The sequence below is a fragment of the Nesoenas mayeri genome (genome assembly GCF_963082525.1).
Source record: "Nesoenas mayeri genome assembly, chromosome: 1".
Classification (NCBI taxonomy): Eukaryota; Metazoa; Chordata; class Aves; order Columbiformes; family Columbidae; genus Nesoenas; species Nesoenas mayeri.
This window is the reverse complement of record NC_137541.1, coordinates 124,379,077-124,397,766: the sequence shown is the minus strand read 5'-3', so window position 1 is coordinate 124,397,766 and position 18,690 is coordinate 124,379,077. Positions and strand designations below refer to the sequence as shown.

The 18,690-nt window shown below is 42.9% G+C and overlaps 1 protein-coding gene across 1 annotated transcript; it reads right to left on the bottom strand.

Moving 5' to 3' along the window:
- Positions 1–2,524: 2,524 nt before the first annotated feature.
- Positions 2,525–3,199, bottom strand: LOC308052924 (claudin-8-like; the record flags this gene model as incomplete). Its single annotated transcript, XM_080363639.1, has 1 exon — positions 2,525–3,199. One exon carries the CDS (start codon positions 3,197–3,199, stop codon positions 2,525–2,527), a length of 675 nt encoding a protein of 224 aa, XP_080219765.1.
- Between the last annotated feature and the right edge of the window lie 15,491 nt (positions 3,200–18,690).

Here is an 18,690-nt window from a genome sequence, read left to right as displayed (position 1 = left end):
AACCTGGAAAGGCTCCACGTCCATTTTACACTGCAGGAATGCATACCAGTGCCCTAAGTGCAGGGCAGAGGGGAATAAGCTAGACACTTTTGCTTTCATTTATGGGGGCAATACTGCTTATTTCCCAAACAGTTTCTGCTGTCTGTAAGCATGAAAATTAATTTTAACTGACAGAACACAATATTTGAAAGTTTCTTGCATCAGGTGCTTGTTTTGTGCTTGGATATATACCCTTAGACAGGACCTTTTGCTCAGACTATGCAGGTTTTATTTAGTTCACAAATATGGGGGAGGCCAGCTTTGTTTAAAATGGAAGTTTCATTTAAGTTCTCTTGAAGCTATGATCTATGGGTGAGATACCATTTACAGGAAAAGGCTGGAGGTACATGGGAGGTACTTAAGGGGTCACATGTATATGTTACATTAAAATGAACTGTTTGGAGCATATATAGGATCTCTAAGGGAGATTTTCAAAAACTTCATGGTCCCACTCACAGCCGATTAGACTTGTGTTCCTGTTACTCTTGTGGATAGTTTTGGAAGTCTTCGAACAGTTTTCTTGTATCTCTTTCTGTTTGTACAACGAAATGAGTGTGTGCTCTGCTGGGAATAGATAATACTATTCCGTGTAGCACTAGTGTTGGATGTACCCAGGGCTTTTACAGAGATGCAAAAAACCCCATAGATGCATATTGTATGAGTCATCCCGTGCAGAGATAACTACAGTGCACAGGTACATATACATGTAGTTTTCTGCATAAGATCTTGTACCTACCTTTTAGAATGATACTTTATTATAGACATCACTATAAACCCTGGTGTTCTAGTTGTGAGTTCTGTGCAACATATTCATAAAGTGAGCTAACAACAGGTTTTCTCCTCCAAACTCTTCCCCCCCAAAAAAGAGACTGGACTGGTATATGGACATTTATGAAAGAATACAAAGGAAATACAGCCACACACAGCTATATTACAGAAAGGTCATGTACATTGCACATATACATATGTAGAAATAATTCGCTTAAAAATACAGAGGAAAAATAAAATTACATGACCAAACACAACTTACTATACATAGTATCTTACAAACACTGTGAAGAGAGTTCTAGAGCAGATTTTGATTTCTTCTAGCTTGTTCAGAGTTGCATCTTATGAAGTAAAGAATTTGCTTCCAAACTTTCAAGTACTAGTAGTCCAAGGAAGTTACTGGAGAACTACAGACCACATGTAAAACTTTCTATATAATATTTAAAACAGTCAGTCAAACTCTAGAGCAAGAATGCTGATCTTCATTAAACACCACAAATTGAATTGTGTTCCCCGTTCAGACAAAGGTAAAATTCCATTGATTTCTGTGGGTCTGGAGGTACACCTTTTTCATTGGTTACCAAATTCTATTAAAATATTGCTACCATTGATTAATTTGGCTCATTTATTAAATTAATTTGTATGGAACTGTATATTTTTCAGTATACTCGGTTTCTTTACACTGTTGCTTACTATGGCTATGTTAAAAATATTGTCTGGCTTGTTTTAATGTGAACTATGAGAAAATACTATGACAGTTTATGTTCTTTATGCCTATAAACTATGCTGGTGTGAGTGTGTCTCAGCAAAAATATTGGCCTGATTGTACAAAAGATCCTTATTTAAAAAATATGTATATCATCAAGTCCTTCAGCAAGTAACCAACACTGTTTGTGACCTGTACAATATTGAAAAATGTTGTAAGCCATGAAAATTTTGCAAGGAAATACTGCTGCTTCTAAAAAGAAGGATGTGAATAAGTTTGACCTATATGGATTACCTAAAAAAATATTAACTTTCACCAAAAAATGATGTTCAGGATGAACTCAGAGTTATGTTTATTCTCTGAAGTAAGGGGTAATTTTCATGTATATTTCAGCTTACCTTCCTCTGCTGAACAAATTCTTCATGCGTCCTTCCAGTAAATCTACAGTAAATCAATCCCTTAGTGAATGCTTTTCTTTTAAGCCATTATTAACTTGTCCTTATTCACTATTATCCCCTCTTTACTAGGCAGGGGAAAAAAAAGAAAAAAAAAGAAAAGAAAAAACAAACAAACAAACAAACAAAAAACAAACAAAAACGAACAAAAACAAACAAAAAAAACACACCAAAAAAAAAAAAGGGGCCAGCTGCTTAACTGCCCTCTTCTTTGCAATAGGCCAGAATTTCATATTGCAGTAGAACTTTAAGGCCTTTATTACTGTTTAACACAAAAAATGCAACCAAAAGCAAAGCCACACAATCCAAAAGCTATTCCAAGTTACTATTACAATAATTTTAAACATTCACCTTTCCATGCATTAAAATTGTCCGTGCTGCATCACTAGCCACAGCAGAGCACTCTGGGGGTGACTGCAGCTCCGGAACGCATCTCCAACAACAACAGTGACAGGGCAGAAGGCAAAGGCAGCTTTCTAGATGCCCTCTTGTGCAGAAGCTGAAATCCATCCAGACAGATCAAACATTCTAAAAACAGGAAGAAGGCAGGAGGCGTCTACACGTACTGACTTTTGGAGTACAAGCTCTCAGTCTTCCTGTGCAGGTGCTGGCTGTGCATGGGGTAGCTGGTTGGTGTGGAGTATCCATAGCTTCTGGTTCTCTCACCACAACGGCAAAAGCAGCAGAATATGGCTCCAGCAGCAAGGAGGCAGAAGGCAGTTGCCCAGCCCAGGTACAGGGCCTCTCCAAGCTCCCTTTTCTGGGCAACATTCACCATGGGGTTGTAGAAGTCACTGATGATGGTGTGGGCAACCCAGCAGACTGGAATGAGCTCGACAGCACCTGAGAGGATGAAGAGAATCCCGGACGTCAGGATAATATAGCCCTTGTCTCGCCAGCTGCTCTGCATGCACCGCGTGCACTTCAACCCCATGATGGCAACCAGGAAAGCGAGGGAGGAGAGCGCTGACACAGCACACATCAGCCCTCTGGATGCCTGCAGGTCCGGCGAGAGGGCCAGCACGGAGTCGTAGACCTTGCACTGCATCCTGATGTTGGCTTGTCTGATGCAGTGCATCCACAGGCCTTCCCAAATGGTCTCAAACACGATGATGTTGTTCTCGATGAAGGCGGACACTCTCCACTGAGGCATGCCTGTGACAGCGAAGGTCCCGATTGTGCCAATGCCACCAACGAGTAGCCCAGCAACCTGCAAAACATCACCAACCATGGTGCCTTTGCAAGGTGAGCACAATGCAGCAGGTTCCCTGAGCCAGGTGCACACTGCTGGCAAAAATACCAGCAACGTTTTCCAAAAGTCCTTGTCCCTTGTGCAAAGAAAGTTTCAGAGTCAGTCTGCACAGCTTTAAATCAGCTTAAATCTGGCACATGCTACTTGAGACTTGGCTGCGCCTTCGTCGCCTTTATAATTCCCCCGCCACCACTGACTCAAAGAGGCAAACTGAGCAATCAAGTGGAACAACTTCTGAAAGCAAGAGGAAGGACAGGGTGTGTGTAAACCAGCAAGAGCCACTTAGGATAAATGTACCTTCTGAGGAAAATGCTTTGTGTTACAGTCGCTTATTTAAAAACAAAAAACAAGTCCTACCCTTCACTATTGTCTACGAGTTTGCCTGTGCTAAGGAAAGGGACTGGTCTCAATGGGGGCTTAGATGTACACTGGTGCAGCTACTGAAGCTGTTGCACTGACCAAGCAAGAATATTCTGCCTCAGCTGGGCTCCATGGCAAAGTGCCAGGAGGAAAACAGAGCTCCCGCTCCCCGCCACAGGGCCTCTGCTCCCAAAAGTACTTTTGTTCTGAAGCCTGAAGGAGAGCGCTGCAGTGATGGGATCAAGGAACAAAGAAAACCAAAAGGATAAAGTGGCTCTAAATGTGAAACAGTTCTGCAGATGCTAATCAAAGCTGCAAAAGAGCATTTAAGAGGTAGAAAGGAAAAATAAGAGACCTCAATCCTGCTAATATCTGTACATCTATTTAGCTTTATACATTTCTGCTGCTCTACCGCGTGTTACGGGAATAGTAGGTTTCTGGAGATATCCACATGCTTAAAGGATTGCACAATCTGGTCTAAAGAATGATGATTTAAGCTACATAGCAAATTGTTCTCCTGTGCAAAAGTGAACCTAATAATTACCTTCTGATAGAGTCTAGTGCAATGGAAAGTACTGGCTCTCCAAGTAAAAACCTATTAGAGCTATCCATGTACAAACAAATACTTTAGAAAAACATCATTTTAATTAAAAAAAAAAAAAAAGAAGAAAAAAAAAGAAAAAAGGAAAAAACATTATTATGGAGAGCTAGTGAACCATTCATTCACAAGCTCTTGTGTGATGTGACCAGCAGACAATGCTGGAAAATGTCAGTGAAGAAATTTGGGAAAGTTAGAGCCACAGAAACCACAGTAAAAAATCTAGAGGAAGGGGGGTGAGCAGAAATAAATAAGTAGGCACATAAGAGTGGATTCTTCTTACAAATTCATATAGCTACAAATGTATGCATGAAATATTCAGCCTGATCTCTGCATGTGCCTTAACACTGAAAATAAAGAATTAGCCATAAACTAGGAGGAGTTGTTATCAAATAGTACTCTGAATGCTAAGACAAGAACTAATTTGTTACACTGTAGAAGAGCAATTTGGGAAATAATTAGATAGGTACGGAAATATTAGTCCGCTGTTATTCACTTGATCTTTCTTGCTTCTGCTTCTTTTCTTGCTGTTTATATAACTTCAAAAACAGAAAGTAGATGTAGAAAAATGGAGCAGTGCAGTGCTGACTATGCCAGCTTGTTGGCGTATCACAGATAGAGAAAAGTCTCACTTACATGTAATATTTTATGCTCCCTAAATGTGTTTCTATCTGTGTGTGCATAAAAATATGGTTAGGAGGCAAGGGAAAGTAAGAAGCACCCTACAAATCTTTCTGTATTCTGTTTGGCTTTCATATCCACCTGGTTCTCCAACCTCTGCAGCAGCCTGCTGCTTATAAAGACATGCTAAAAGGATGAAGGCAGGTAACCGCTCCTTCTGTTTCTGGTCCCTTGAGCCCTGATTTGTGGCCAGGTAGCTTTTCAGCATGTCCTTTTGGGCTTGGTTATATCTCCGAAATCAAACCTGCTGTCTGTGTGTCTCTCCTAATCTAAAGGCATCGAGTGCCTTGCCCTGAAAAGTACAGTTAGTCTGACAGAATCTCCAAAAGCATTGTAAGGGATGAGAAGCCAAGCAGAACTGCTTTTTCAGGTTTCCTCCCACTGCTGTGGTGCTCAGTGGTACCTGGTCATTCTGCAGCTACACTGCATGCTCTGCATTTCTCCAGCTGCGTGTTGGTATTTGCAATTTTGGCTCCCGTTTGTCGTCAGCCAGCCTCCCCTGGCAGTTCGAACCCCCTTTGCTGCACCTGTGAGCCAGGCAATAGATGGCCCTGGGGCCTCCTGAGTTAGGGACCATGACTGCTGTGTGAGCTGAAAGCCCATGTCATTTTTGACTGCCCTGGGCTTCACACTCTGCAGCCCCATGTCCCCACACCCTGCTGTGCTCCTCACCTCTGCTGCTCCACGTGCATGGGGGAGCTAGCAGTGCCCCCCTCCCAAAGATGGAGTTTTCCCTTTCCCCAGTGTGAGGACACTGGCGGTAACAGCTCTTCTCCTCATGTAATCCCCAGTCTCCTGGGAAGGATGTCAAGAATACTGTGGCCAGCAGGACCAGGGCAGTGATCGTCCCCCTGTACTCAGTGCTGGTCAGGCCACACCTTGACTCCCGTATTCAGTTTTTGGCCCCTCACTACAAGAAAGACATTGAGGTGCTGGAAAGAGTTCAGAGAAGGAAAATGAAGCTGGTGAGGGGTCTGGGGCACAAGTCTGATGAGGAGCAGCTGAGGGAACTGGGGCTGTTGGAGAAAAGGAGGCTTAGGGGAGACCTGATCGCTGTCTACAACTACCTGAAAGGAGGTTGTAGCATGGAGGGTGTTGGTCTCTTCTCCCAAGTAGCAAGAGATGAGATGAAAGGAAATGGCCTCGAATTGTGCCATAGGAGGTTTAATTTGCATATTAGGAAAAATTTCTTCACAGAAGGGTTGTGAAGCACTGGAACAGGCTGCCCAGGAAAGTGGTGGAGTCACCATCCCTGAAAGTGTTTAAAAGACAAGTAGATGAGGTTCTTACGGACATGGTTTAGTGCTAGAGTTAGGTTACGGTTGGACTCGATAATCTTGAGGGTCTCTTCCAAACAAAATGATTCCATGATTTTCTGGCCAGCAATAAAGGGTGACTTGATTCTGTTGGGTAGAGTATATACCTTCCCAGGGCATTAATTTGTAGAGGCCACACTAACCCTTACTGTATTGACACTGGAACTGTATAGACTGTTATAGAATGGAAGAGTCTGGGTCTGTGTAACTGAAATTGTGCTTTGTTGCCTTGTTTGCTGCAAACTAGTCCTGTCCTACAGACCCATAAGTGATGGGGGTCTGGGTAAAGGACTTTGGGAAAACGAAGTGGAGAAAACTTCTTGGATGACCAGGATCATAAATTAATGGAATAATTCCAGTTAGAAGGAGCCCCTATATGTTATCTAGTGCAACCCATCCTTGAGGTGTGCCTTTCAGAGTCACAAGACTAAGAACCCAAGCAAGGTCCATTTCAGTCATCAAAAAAGGCCCAAAGATTTCTTGGGGGAAGAGAGTGGTTAAATCCCATTCACGTAAGAGTGAGACAACGAGGATCTTGAGGAAAGACTATAAATGCACAGTATTTCTCTGCTGAAATGGATTTGGTATATTAAATATATAATAATGTAACTATCATTGCATGTCTTTGCAGCCCCATGTTTGCCACTTGAACAGCAAAGAAAAAGCTATAGGCCTGTAGCAGAAAAAATAAACAAGCACTTAAATAACATGCCAATAAGTAAACACAAATAGGATACAAGCAGCAGGACTGATTTTTATTAGAGACTACTGAAGTTCTAATTTACAGGACAGGGAAAATAATTAACTGAGCAAATATAATTTAACCATATTATTGATTAATTTGGAAAACCATTAAAGCTCCCATATAAATTCATGGTGAGTTTGTGTCTGCATCAAGGATTCAGTATTTGTACATTCTTAGGAGGATTAAATTTTAGTGCCTTATCTTGCTTTAAACCATTTGCAGAAGGAAATGTGGGGAAATCTTATTTAGCGTTATGGATTGCATCTGCTTGTTTGCAATTAAAACACAAGAAGAGGGCAAGTCAAGAATCTCATTATTTGTTCTTTGTATTGAAACATGTCATTTCATTACACGGAAGTATCAGAAATACCTGTGACTAGCTAATAATATTTTCACTGCTGGCCACAGGATCCTATTAGTTTGTTATAAAACAAATATTCACATACATAATTTAAGCTTCTCTTCTTCTCTTCTTTCTCTTCTCTCTTCTCTTCTCTTCTCTTCTCTTCTCTTCTCTTCTCTTCTCTTCTCTTCTCTTCTCTTCTCTTCTCTCTCTCCTCTCCTCTCCTCTCCTCTCCTCTCCTCTCCTCTCCTCTCCTCTCCTCTCCTCTCCTCTCCTCTCCTCTCCTCTCCTCTCCTCTCCTCTCCTCTCCTCTCCTTCTTCCACTATCTTAATGAATTAATATCCTTAAAACCAGCATCAAGCTTTTCTATATGACCTCTGTATTACCCTGCTCAGTGTTCCCAGCTTTGCCCTCCTCCCCTTTCTCCTCTCCAGAGTGGGTGAATAAGTCAGCTGCAGGCACCCATCATTCTGTGTTTTGGTGAATAATGTGAACCTAAAGCTACTACAGCACTGCCAGAGCATGTAACATTTCAGGACCGGGCTTGGTGGTTCTGTCTGTTAGCTTCTAACAGGACCCCTCCATTGTGTTCACCTGTCTTTTTGAGACTTTCACCAATGAATCTCCTTGTGTAAGAGCAAGAAGGGATTTCTCATCTTTCTTAGATCGTTTTTCTTCTGAGTGCTGCTCGCAGTCTGAGGAGGGGGTGAAGTGAGGAGACAGACCCGTGGTTAGCTCATCTGCCACTGAGCACCGTTTCTGACAGCTTCTCTGCAAACCCACTGCTCCCTAGCAGGACAGTAGCCCCCAAGTCCCTGTCATTTCATCTAATGCAGCAGAACATGAAAAGCCAGTTCAACATACCTAGTGCAAGCAGAAAGAGTCACATATGTTCATAATCAGTTTCACTGAAGAGCCACTTATTTTTAATTGAGGTATCTCTTGCTCTTGTACCTTCTCTCTCTCCACCACTTACATTAACAAGAGACCGCTGCCTAGACAGCAAATGGCACAATGACAGAAGTGCAAAAAATACTAATCCTTGGCTAGCAATGTAACAGCAATGCAGATAATTGTTCTGTAAATTGTTTTTGCTTAATATCCCAAATAACTTTACACATTTGCTTGTCTTGCTCCCCATGCTTTAAATCCCATGTATAAAATCCATGACAATGTGATGATGCTCCCCTTGCATTAACATGCGGAGCAGAAATTTCCATTTCCTTGGTTTTAACTTCTGTTTGTTTTGTGAAGTGTTAATGCAGAAAATTTGCCTAATTTGGAACAGGGACACACACTACAAAAACAGGATTTCTGAAGATACTCAGTAGCTAAAGAACATCAGAGGAAACAGCTTCCTATGGTATCTGCCTCTGTACACCTTTGGAGACAGCAGAAACCTCATGAAGAGCCAGGTACCTGAAAAACAAACCAACCTATTCCATAGCTGAAGCTTTATAAGAATTGGTAGCAAACAATGCTATGCTAAAGGAAGGGATAGAAAGATGTCCGTCCGCTTGGACTACAGGAATTTCATAGGCTGATGTCAGGAAATCATTCTATTCCAGGACAAATTCACCTTGAGGAGGTTACAGGACATTTCTGGCCCCAGATGCATGTGGGATTCTCTGTCCTGGGATTTTTTCCTGCAATCTAGGAAGGATCATACTGGGAAGCTGGCTTCTGACTTCAGACATCCAGTTTATGCTCCCTGAAACCCATCACCCCTCTGCTGTGAAATGAGTAGGAACATGAAGTATCATATAAAGTCACTTTTTTCTTCATGCAGGAAGAGATGTGAGCACTAATATGAAGGTCTGAGATTAATATATTTCTTCATTGTTTTAGCAAAAGTTCCATGATTTCTGTGTTTGAATTAAAACTTAAATCTCAGTTTATCCTATTCAGGTGTTTGCCTCGTAGCATTCTCTAGCATCTCCTGCAATTAGCATACAATTTACAGATGCCAGATCTTGTTTGAAATGAAATGTTGCCTGAGCAGTTTTGATTGAATTTTTACATCTCCAAACAAAATCTACCATTTGTGACATTTCTGCTCCAACCCAGTTGAAGCATCACCAAACTACATTTTATTTTCTTTTCTAAAAGCTTCTAGGGCTTTTATTTTTAGCATTCCTAACATTCTTGCTGTGAAGGGCTGCCAATCCTGAATCATAAGACTTTCATGAGTGTGACATGATAGTTCACTAAAGATAAAAACAACTGCCCAATTCTTGTCTTCTGATGCAAGCTGGATGCCTCGATGACGGCAGCAGGACTTCACATGTAGAAATGAGAGCAAAACTTCTGTTTTACCTGCTTGTCCAGAATCTATATTAAGAGTTTTGCAGAGGAGATGTTAAGAGGAAATAAGGTTTGTTTTCAATTTAATTAACAATGCTTTGGTGTAATAAGATCATTGCAGTGATAATGTATAAATTGTAGTAACAGTCTGGTATTTTTGAGGCATAACAGTAAACTTGCAGTTACTTGTAGTAACCTAAGGGAATAAAGGGGGACTCAAACAAGCAAATCCACAAATTCAAAATGTATGATGTATGAAGTTAGAACAAAGCCAAAGGGAGGCTGTTGTTTCTTTAGCACTGCAGTTAATATCTACAACCCACAGAATCAGCACACATGTGCTTTAGAGGTAATGCTGTGGTGTCAAGACCTGACACAGTGTATTTCCTGCTTCTGGTTTTCTGCCTTCTGGATATGCGTCCCCACTTTTTCTTGACTTTATTTATTCTTGATTGAAAAAATGCAGGCTTGTATCCCAGAAGTTTTCTAACATGCTTTTTCCCCTGCAATAACTTACCTGGCTTTAGCACTAATGGATTTTTGAGGATGAGCAAAACAACATCTCCAAAACCAGATCATCACAGCCTGGCATGATTTCTGGAAAAAACAACAAACTGAGTAACACAATAAATATCCTCAAGCAGTCCAAAAGAAGCTCTGGAGTTTTAGCCTTTGCATGGCAATTGCTGTAACGTGATACACGTTTTGTGCCAGGAGCCAGCAGCTGGCAGGTTTTCAGAGCACTGCCACAAATCTTTCAAAGCACAGCCCGGCACTGTTGGCATCCCTGCTCCTCCGAGAAGCTGTACCTGCTCTGTCTTCCACCTCGGATGCAGCAGTATCCACTCAGATCCAAACCTTGCCTCTTCTTGTGTGTTAAACCCACTCAGATGCCAGGCTGTTGTACAAAGAAAACCCCTTGAGCCTGCAATGACATTGCAGAGCACTGAGACCACTGCTATCAAGTGTGTGCTAGTGGTGATCTTTCATTAGCTATGTCTCATAAATTGCCCTGAACTCTGGGATGAGAGAGATAACAGATGCAACAGCTACTTTCAGACACTTTTCACTCACTGCCTACCCTGGTCAGAGTCCCACATTTCAGGGGCAGGAAGGAGGGAGCTACAGTTTGACACGCAGGAACTCATCACCTGCAAAAATAAAAGAATGGCAACAATTTGCTGTCTTTTACATGGACACAACACAGCGAGGAAACAGTCCAGCTCAGGAATCAGGGCTCAGGTACTTTTATGAGAGCACAGCTGAGGTTGTTTTGAGTACTGGCCTAGGGGAACAAACTTAGACTCATACTCTAAATATTCTCTATATGTAGGTGCAGCCACCCAAAGACACTTTCCAAAGTTCAAAGGGGACAAAGCTTGCTCCTTGTAAATATTGCAATTGTCAATGGTGCTCTAGGAAAAGGCATCTAAAGCAGGTATATATAGCTAGGAAGCCTTTTAAAAGCTGAAGGAAGGATCAAAATATCATTTAAAGGGGTATTTTGATGTTTTGTCCTTTACCCACTTTTATTCCAATCTGATTGGGATTCCATATGTCCAAGTTTTCTTGTGGGTTAAAACTTTCTCCTTTATTGCAAATTGTCTTCATTTGTTGGCTTTTCACTGCTGTATCCACTAGTAACATTTGCCAAGGGCAGACAATATTCTTAGACCAGGTTTTCCCATAGTAGAAACCTCACGAATCCTGCAGGAGATCCACTTGTGAGTAAGACCAACACCAGCCCACTTACAAAGCCGAAAGTCTTCAAGATCACGGCAAAGGATTCCAGTCATAATGTTATTTACAGATCAATATCCTGTTAAATTTGTTGGGGTGTTGCACAATAAATCTTCACAAATTTACCATTAAATACCTACATGACTAAATTAAACAAGCTCTAGATGAAGCAGGTGAGTGGAGGCACATGTAGTATTGTATCTATTTAAATGTATTGTATCTATTTAAATACCACATATGTATTTAAACGAATGTACAATAAATTTTCTGCAAGATATTTTAGCGAAGGTGTTCACCACATCCAAAGAAAAGTATTAAAAAAAAAAAAACGTTGTCATTTGGGACTAACCCAAACAGCTGAAAACAAAGAGGGAAGGGAAGGGAAGGGAAGGGAAGGGAAGGGAAGGGAAGGGAAGGGAAGGGAAGGGAAGGGAAGGGAAGGGAAGGGAAGGGAAGGGAAGGGAAGGGAAGGGAAGGGAAGGGAAGGGAAGGGAAGGGAAGGGAAGGGAAGGGAAGGGAAGGGAAGGGAAGGGAAGGGAAGGGAAGGGAAGGGAAGGGCAAAGAGGCATCTGGGGAGGCTGAATTGTGCTGTGTTGTCATTTTTTTCTCTTGAATTACAGCGGGGAAGTCATTGGCTTTCAGGGAGCTCCCCTCTAGGCGAGCTTACAAGCTTACAAGCCCTGGCTCCTTGAGAGATGCAGCTCCTTGGATTTCCATTCTTACCTGTCCAAACCCTTTTCTCTTTCTAAGAAATCTGCAGATACATACCCAAACTGCCATTCACCTCACTTGTGTTTCAATACATAGCTGTTGCCCCCACATCCTACATATGCGCACTGACTGCTACATGTTGAGAGCTTCCCATTTCCCCTATTCCCTGGTCTGCTTGCTCTCTGTGTAATGACCTGGAAAGGACATCTGCCTGAGGCAAGAGCCTCTGTCCAAATTTGTCTTTGTTTCCTCTTGATGTGAGTCACACCTGTGATATTACAGAGCATGGCCAGCAGCCCAAGGGAGGTGATTCTGTCCCTCTGCTCTGCTCTGATCCCACCTGCAGTCCTGCGTCCAGCTATGGAGACCTCAGTAGAAGAAAGACATGGACCTGTTGGGGTGGGATCAGAGGAGGCCACAAAGATGATCAGAGGGCTGGAGCACCTCTCCTATATGGACAGGCTGAGAGAGTTGGGGTTGTTCAGCCTGGAGGAGAGAAGGCTCCAGGGAGACCTTACTGGGGCTTTTAGTACTTAAAGGAGGCTTATAAGAAAGATGGGGACAAACCTTTTATTACAGTCTGTTGCAACAGAACAAGGGGTAATGGTTTTAAACTAAAAGAGGGGAGATTTGGACCAGATGTAAGGAAGAAATTTTTTACAATGAGTGTGTTGAAACACTGGCACAGGTTGCCCAGAGAGGTGGTAGATGCCCCATTCCTGGAGACATTCCAGGCCAGGCTGGATGGGGCTCTGAGCAACCTGATCTAGTTGAAGTGCTCAGTGCAGGGTGGGGTGGGACTAAATGACCTTTAAAGATGCCTTCCAATCCAAACTATTCTATGGTCCTGTCATCTCTGAACAGCACTTTGGCAATGTAGAATGCCTCTGCACATTTGGTGACATTTTTTTATATTTGTTTCCAGCCTTCCCAATGGTGTATTTTAGATTACCTCCTTCTCCCAGATTTGTGCTAAAAACTTATGCCAACAAACTCACATTTTAATTTGGTCTATTAAAATGTAAACTATCAGATGGCACATGTTCAGCTGGCACAATGCACTCATACTTTCATGAAAGTACTGAACAAAAATACTTTTCAGAGATATAGCAATCATCCTGAAACATTATCAGTGCTATGACACTGCACCTCCTCTGATAAGTTAAATTTATCCTCATTGGGAAAATGTTCAAATATCTCCAACATTTCTTTGTTTAGCTCTGTGACCTGTTCTGCTGGAGTGCAAGATTGGGATGCACACATGGAATGTGAGAAGAGCCGGGTGCAATTATTTCAAGGACAATATTTTTCAATCCAAGCAGGGTTTGGCTTTTAACAACAACATATGCTGCAGCAAATGTTCTTTTCTGTCAGTGTAATTCATTATCAGATGAAATTTCCAAATGAAATATTTAAACAATGACAGAAATTCTAAATATTTAATTTAGAAGTTTCACCAGTGAAAGTAAGTTAAAAAAGAAGTTGTTAAATAAAAAGCCACCATTTCTCTCCATTTGATCTATTTTAAAAGCCTAAACCTTTCTTTCTACACACTGAGAAGAGTATTATTGAAGTGAATTTTATATTAAAATTCCCATGAAAAACAACAACAACAAAAAACACAAACAAACAAACAAAAATCTTTTTAAAAGGAAGTAATTTGTAAAAATGTATTTCTCCATCTATATCGCAGAGATACTTATCCTTCTCTCAAAGAGGTAAGCAGTTTGCCACACACAGTGCTTTCCTTCATTTTCCCACATACATACGTTTTTTCCTTTAGCAGGGCTGGCTGTAAGAGCTGCTGTCTCTTGGTTATGTCTGCTAAAGGAAAAGGAAAGCAGGAACACATTGCCACAGCCATGTCCCTGCCTTGAGCAGCAGACCTGACTGAGAAAGCAACTGCCTTAGGCCTGAAACTATGGACTATTTATCTAATTCTGATCTGCCAGTAGGTATATGCATCTCCTGGGCTCCAAGTAGAATTTAAAAAAAAAAAAAAAAAAAAAAAAAAGAGAAAAAAGAGCATTAATCTATTCCCTCCCCCTAGTCCAGGGCAGTAGAGAAGTCACAGACTGAGCCTTCACTTGGTTTCAACCATCCAGAAACATCTGCAGTCACAGAGTGTTCTTTCTTCACTATTAAAACTTATAAGAAATCAGGAAAGGAGGACAAAAGACCATCATGGATGAGTCAAGACCTGCTGGTCAAACTAAAGGGCAAGAAGGAAATGCACAGGCAGTGGAAGCAGGGACAGGTATGCTGGGAAGAGCATGGGTACACTGCCTGGTTGTGCAGAGATGGGGTCAAGAAGGCCAAGGCACAGCTGGAGCTGAACTTGGCAGAGGATGCAAAGAATGACAAGAAAGTCTTCTACAGGTATGTCAATCAGAAAAGGATGGTCAAAGAAAGTGTAGTCCCTGATGAGCAAGACCTGCAAACTGCTAACAATGGATGAGGAGAAGGCTGAGTTACTCAACAACATTTTTGCCTCAGTCTTCACTAGCAAGACCTCTTCCCACATCTCTCAAGTGGGTGGACCTCAAGGCAGGGACTTGGGGAGCAAAGTCCCTCCCACTGTAAGAGGAGATCAGGTTCAAGACCACCTAAGGAACCTGATCCTACATAATTCTAAGGGACCTGACGAGATGCATCCCAGAGTCTTGAGGGAATTGGCTGATGTAGTTGCCAAGACACTCTCCATGACATTTGAAAAGTCATGGCAGTCAGGTGAAGTCCCTGGTGACTGGAAAAAGGGAAACATAACACCCATTATTTAAAAGGGTAGAAAAGGACCTTGGGAACTACTGACCTGCCAGCCTCACCTCTGTACCTGGGAAGATCATGGAACAGGTCCTCCTAGAAGCTGTGCTAAGACACATGAAGGACTGATTTGAGACAACCAGCATAGCTTCACCAGGGTTAAGTCCTGCCTGACTAACCTAGTGGCCTTCTACAAGTAACTACATCAGTGGACAAAGGAATAGCTATGGATGTCATCTATCTGGACTTCTGTGAAGCCCTTGACAGGGTCCGCCACAACATCTTTCTCTCTAAAATGGAAAGATATGAATTTGATAGATATACCGTTTGGTGGGTGAGAAATTGGCTCGATGGTCACATCAAAAGGTCAACGGCTCAATATCCAGATGGAGATCAGTGACAAGTGTATTCCATCAGAGGTCTGTACTAGGACCAGTACTGTTTAATATGTTCACCAATGACACAGTGGGCTTGAATGCACCCTCAGCAAGTTTGTGGTTGACACTAAGCTGTGTGATGAGGTTGACACACCTGAGGGATGGGATGCCATGGACAAGTGTGAGAAGTGGGCCCATGTGAACCTCATGACGTTCAACAGGCCAAGTGTAAGTTCTACACTTGGGTTGGGGCAACTCCCGGTACCAATACAGGCTGGAGGATGAAGGGATTGAGAACAACCCTACTGAGAAGGACTTGGGGGTACTAGTGGATGAAAAGCTGGACATGAGCCAGCAATGTTCACTTGCAGCCCAGAAGGACAATCGTATCCTGGGCTGCATAAAAAGGAATGTGGCCAACAGGTCAAGGGTAGTTATTCTGCCACTCTACTCTGCCCTGGTGCGACCCCATCTGCAGTCCTGCATCCAGCTCTGGGTTCCCCAGCAGAGGAAAGACACGGACCTGTTGCGGAGGGTCCAGAGGAGGCTACAAAAATGATGAGAGGGCTGGAGCACCGCCCCTATGAGGACAGGCTGAGAGAATTGGGGTTGTTCAGCCTGGAGCTGAAGGCTCTGGGGACACCTTGTTGTGGCCTTTCAGTACTTATAAGTGGCCTATAAGAAAGATGGGGACAGACTTTTTATCAGGGCCTATTGTGACAGGACAAGGAGTAATGGTTTTAAACGAAAAGAGGGGAGATTCAGGCTAGACATGAGGAAGAAATTTTTTCTAGTGAGGGTTGTAAAACATTGGCACAGGTTGCCCACAGAGGTGGTAGGTGCCCCATCAAGGCCAGGCTGGCTGGGGCTCTGAGCAGCCTGATTTAGTTGATGGCGCTGCTCATTGCAGGGGGTTTGGACTAGGTTCAACCTTTAAAGGTCCCTTCCAACCCAAACTATTCTATGGGTCTCTTCTATAAAGCCAAAAGGCAAAAAAAATATCTGTTAAAAACAAATGTTTTGAATATATGTTCAGTCTATCTCTGCAATGGCACAAGTGAGAATAAGCAGTAGATTTTCAATTAGAGTATCAAATACTGCTTTACTGATCAGTTATTACAAAATTTCTCCACTACCAAGTGCCACGTGGGGTCCTGCTCCCATCCCTATTGAACATGTATACAGAATTCCCTAATTTAGTGCAAGCTGTCTCTTTTTCCAAAGAAAGTAAAACAGGTGGCCTCTCAGGTTCTCACCAGAGGACAGACTGGACAGATTGGATCATTTTTTGTCTTTGCATAGCTTGCCTGGATATTGTGGAGCTCCACAGAAGCAAGTGATATGTGAGGACATCTCCTTGAGCCTGAGTGGGAAGGGTACACCAATGCTGGTACCTAGGAGCAGAGATGCATTCCATCCTCGCCAGCACCCTGGACTCCTAAGCTTGAATGCCCAGAGACTGCAGGGTTGTGGGGAAGTGGCCTCCAGAACAATGCCAGGGCAAGCATGAGCTTCCTCCAATACAGATGGTGAACTGTCAGGGGGGGAGTGATTTAGGGGCCTGCTTGCTGCAGAACAATGTTTAGATCACTCAAAGAAAAGCATGACTTAAAAGATTTTGATGGCAAGGTTCACTCTATTATTTAATGCATGGAAGAAATATGCCAAGCTGAATCCTACTTACCTTCCCTCCAGGGGCCTGGTGTCGGGTCGCTCCGAAGTCTGGATCCTAGGACTCACAAAGCAAACTCTCAGAGTTCATCGAAATAAATAATTTAATGGAGTAGAATAGCAGGAGGGCTGGATCAAGATGGATGCCAGCACAGAGGTCCCCCTAAGCACAGAAATCCCTAGATTTTATGTCTTTACAGACTATTTAGCCTTGGGGGTGTCAAACTCATTTTCACCCAGGGCCCACATCAGCCTCACGGTTGCCTTCCAAGGGCCGAATGTAATTTAGGACTGGATAAATGTAGGACTAGTTACATTTATTCAGTGCTAAAATTACATTCGGCCCTTTGAAGGCAACCATGAGGCTGATGTGCCCCCCTCGTGAAAATGGGTTTGACACCCCTGATTTAGCTGTTCCACACACCATGATTCAGTCCAACATCAATATTTGAGTCTGGGGTCTTCTTGCTTCTCACTGGACCTTTTTCACTGATCTCAGATGGGTCTCTGTTTCGCTTAGCTGTAGATATTGTTTATAGTCCAAAGCCTTGAAGATGCTGTTCAGTCTGAATGAATTTTTTTCTTCCCAGCTAAGTGCAGAACTGGCCCTATCTTGCAAATGTCCATGATGCCTTTGCGTTAGCCTTGAAATCATTATTTTCTCCCCAGTCAATTCTGTTCATCCCAGTAAAGTGCGAACTAGACTTTATGTTAGAGATGTTCTGTGTGGTCTTTAGCTGCTTTGGTGAATATGAGCAGAACCTTACAGCACACAGCTTACTGAGTAACAGGTAGTATATTAAAAATCACACAACCTTATAATTCTGTGCTTCATTATACCTAGTGTGCATTTACTTAAGCTAAATGATTGATATGAAACTTAAATCAGGCTCATTCAGTGATCTGTGAGTAGTAAAAAGCCATCACCATATAGCCACCCTTATTTAGAAGAGAGAGCTCAAAGTAGGCTCACCCAGGCTGTCATATTTATAGAATAAAGTGATTGACTTGTAGTCAAATCACACACAGTGGGAGAGGCATGCACAAGACTCCCTTCACCCACAACTCATCAGTGTTCAGTGGGCCGTTCTGCTTCCTTGTAGGTTTCCTAACAGGAGTCCTTGGCCCAGCTGCACCTCAGGCCTTTCCCTCCTTTGAAGTCTGTACCAAACTACTGCTGGTTTGGCTGGGCAGGTGTCGAGTGCATCCGCTACATGAATCCATAATAAGAGCCATCCAAGTGGATGCTTCGTGTCTCTGTGCCTCCAGATAAAGAGAAAAGCCACCATGACACATGCATCAAGTGCTCTGCCACCACAACCCTGCTGAAGGGGAGCACCATAGGTAGATGCTGGTGATAGCGAGATACAGGTGCAGTTCTGCTGATGCCCACAGGAGCTATTTCAGCCCCAGGATGGTGATATTCTGGTGCTTATACCAACAGAGAGAGAGAAGAGCTGAATACACCCCAGATCGATATAATTCTGCTACAGTGGACATTTATCAACCAGTGTTCCAGGAGCTGAAGGTGAAGGATTTCTGAATGCATCGACTGCTGTCCCAGGAGTGTTTCTGCCCTCAATCCTGCCTGGATTCACTGCCTCTCTGCTGGCTGCTGTTTCTCTCCACTCCCAGTCAGGGATACAAGGATGAGCCCTTAGATTATCACTCAAGACCTGGTGTTAGGATATATCTCTGCTACACACCAGACCACAGCACAAGGCCAATGGAGTGCCAGATGAGGGAAGCTGGGTGTCCCAACAGCTCCAGGTGAGTTGATTTCTGTTGTGACTTGGCTGCTGCTTCTGCTGAGCACCCAAAATTATCTCCATGTGGTCTGTCACTCTGCAGGCTACGCAT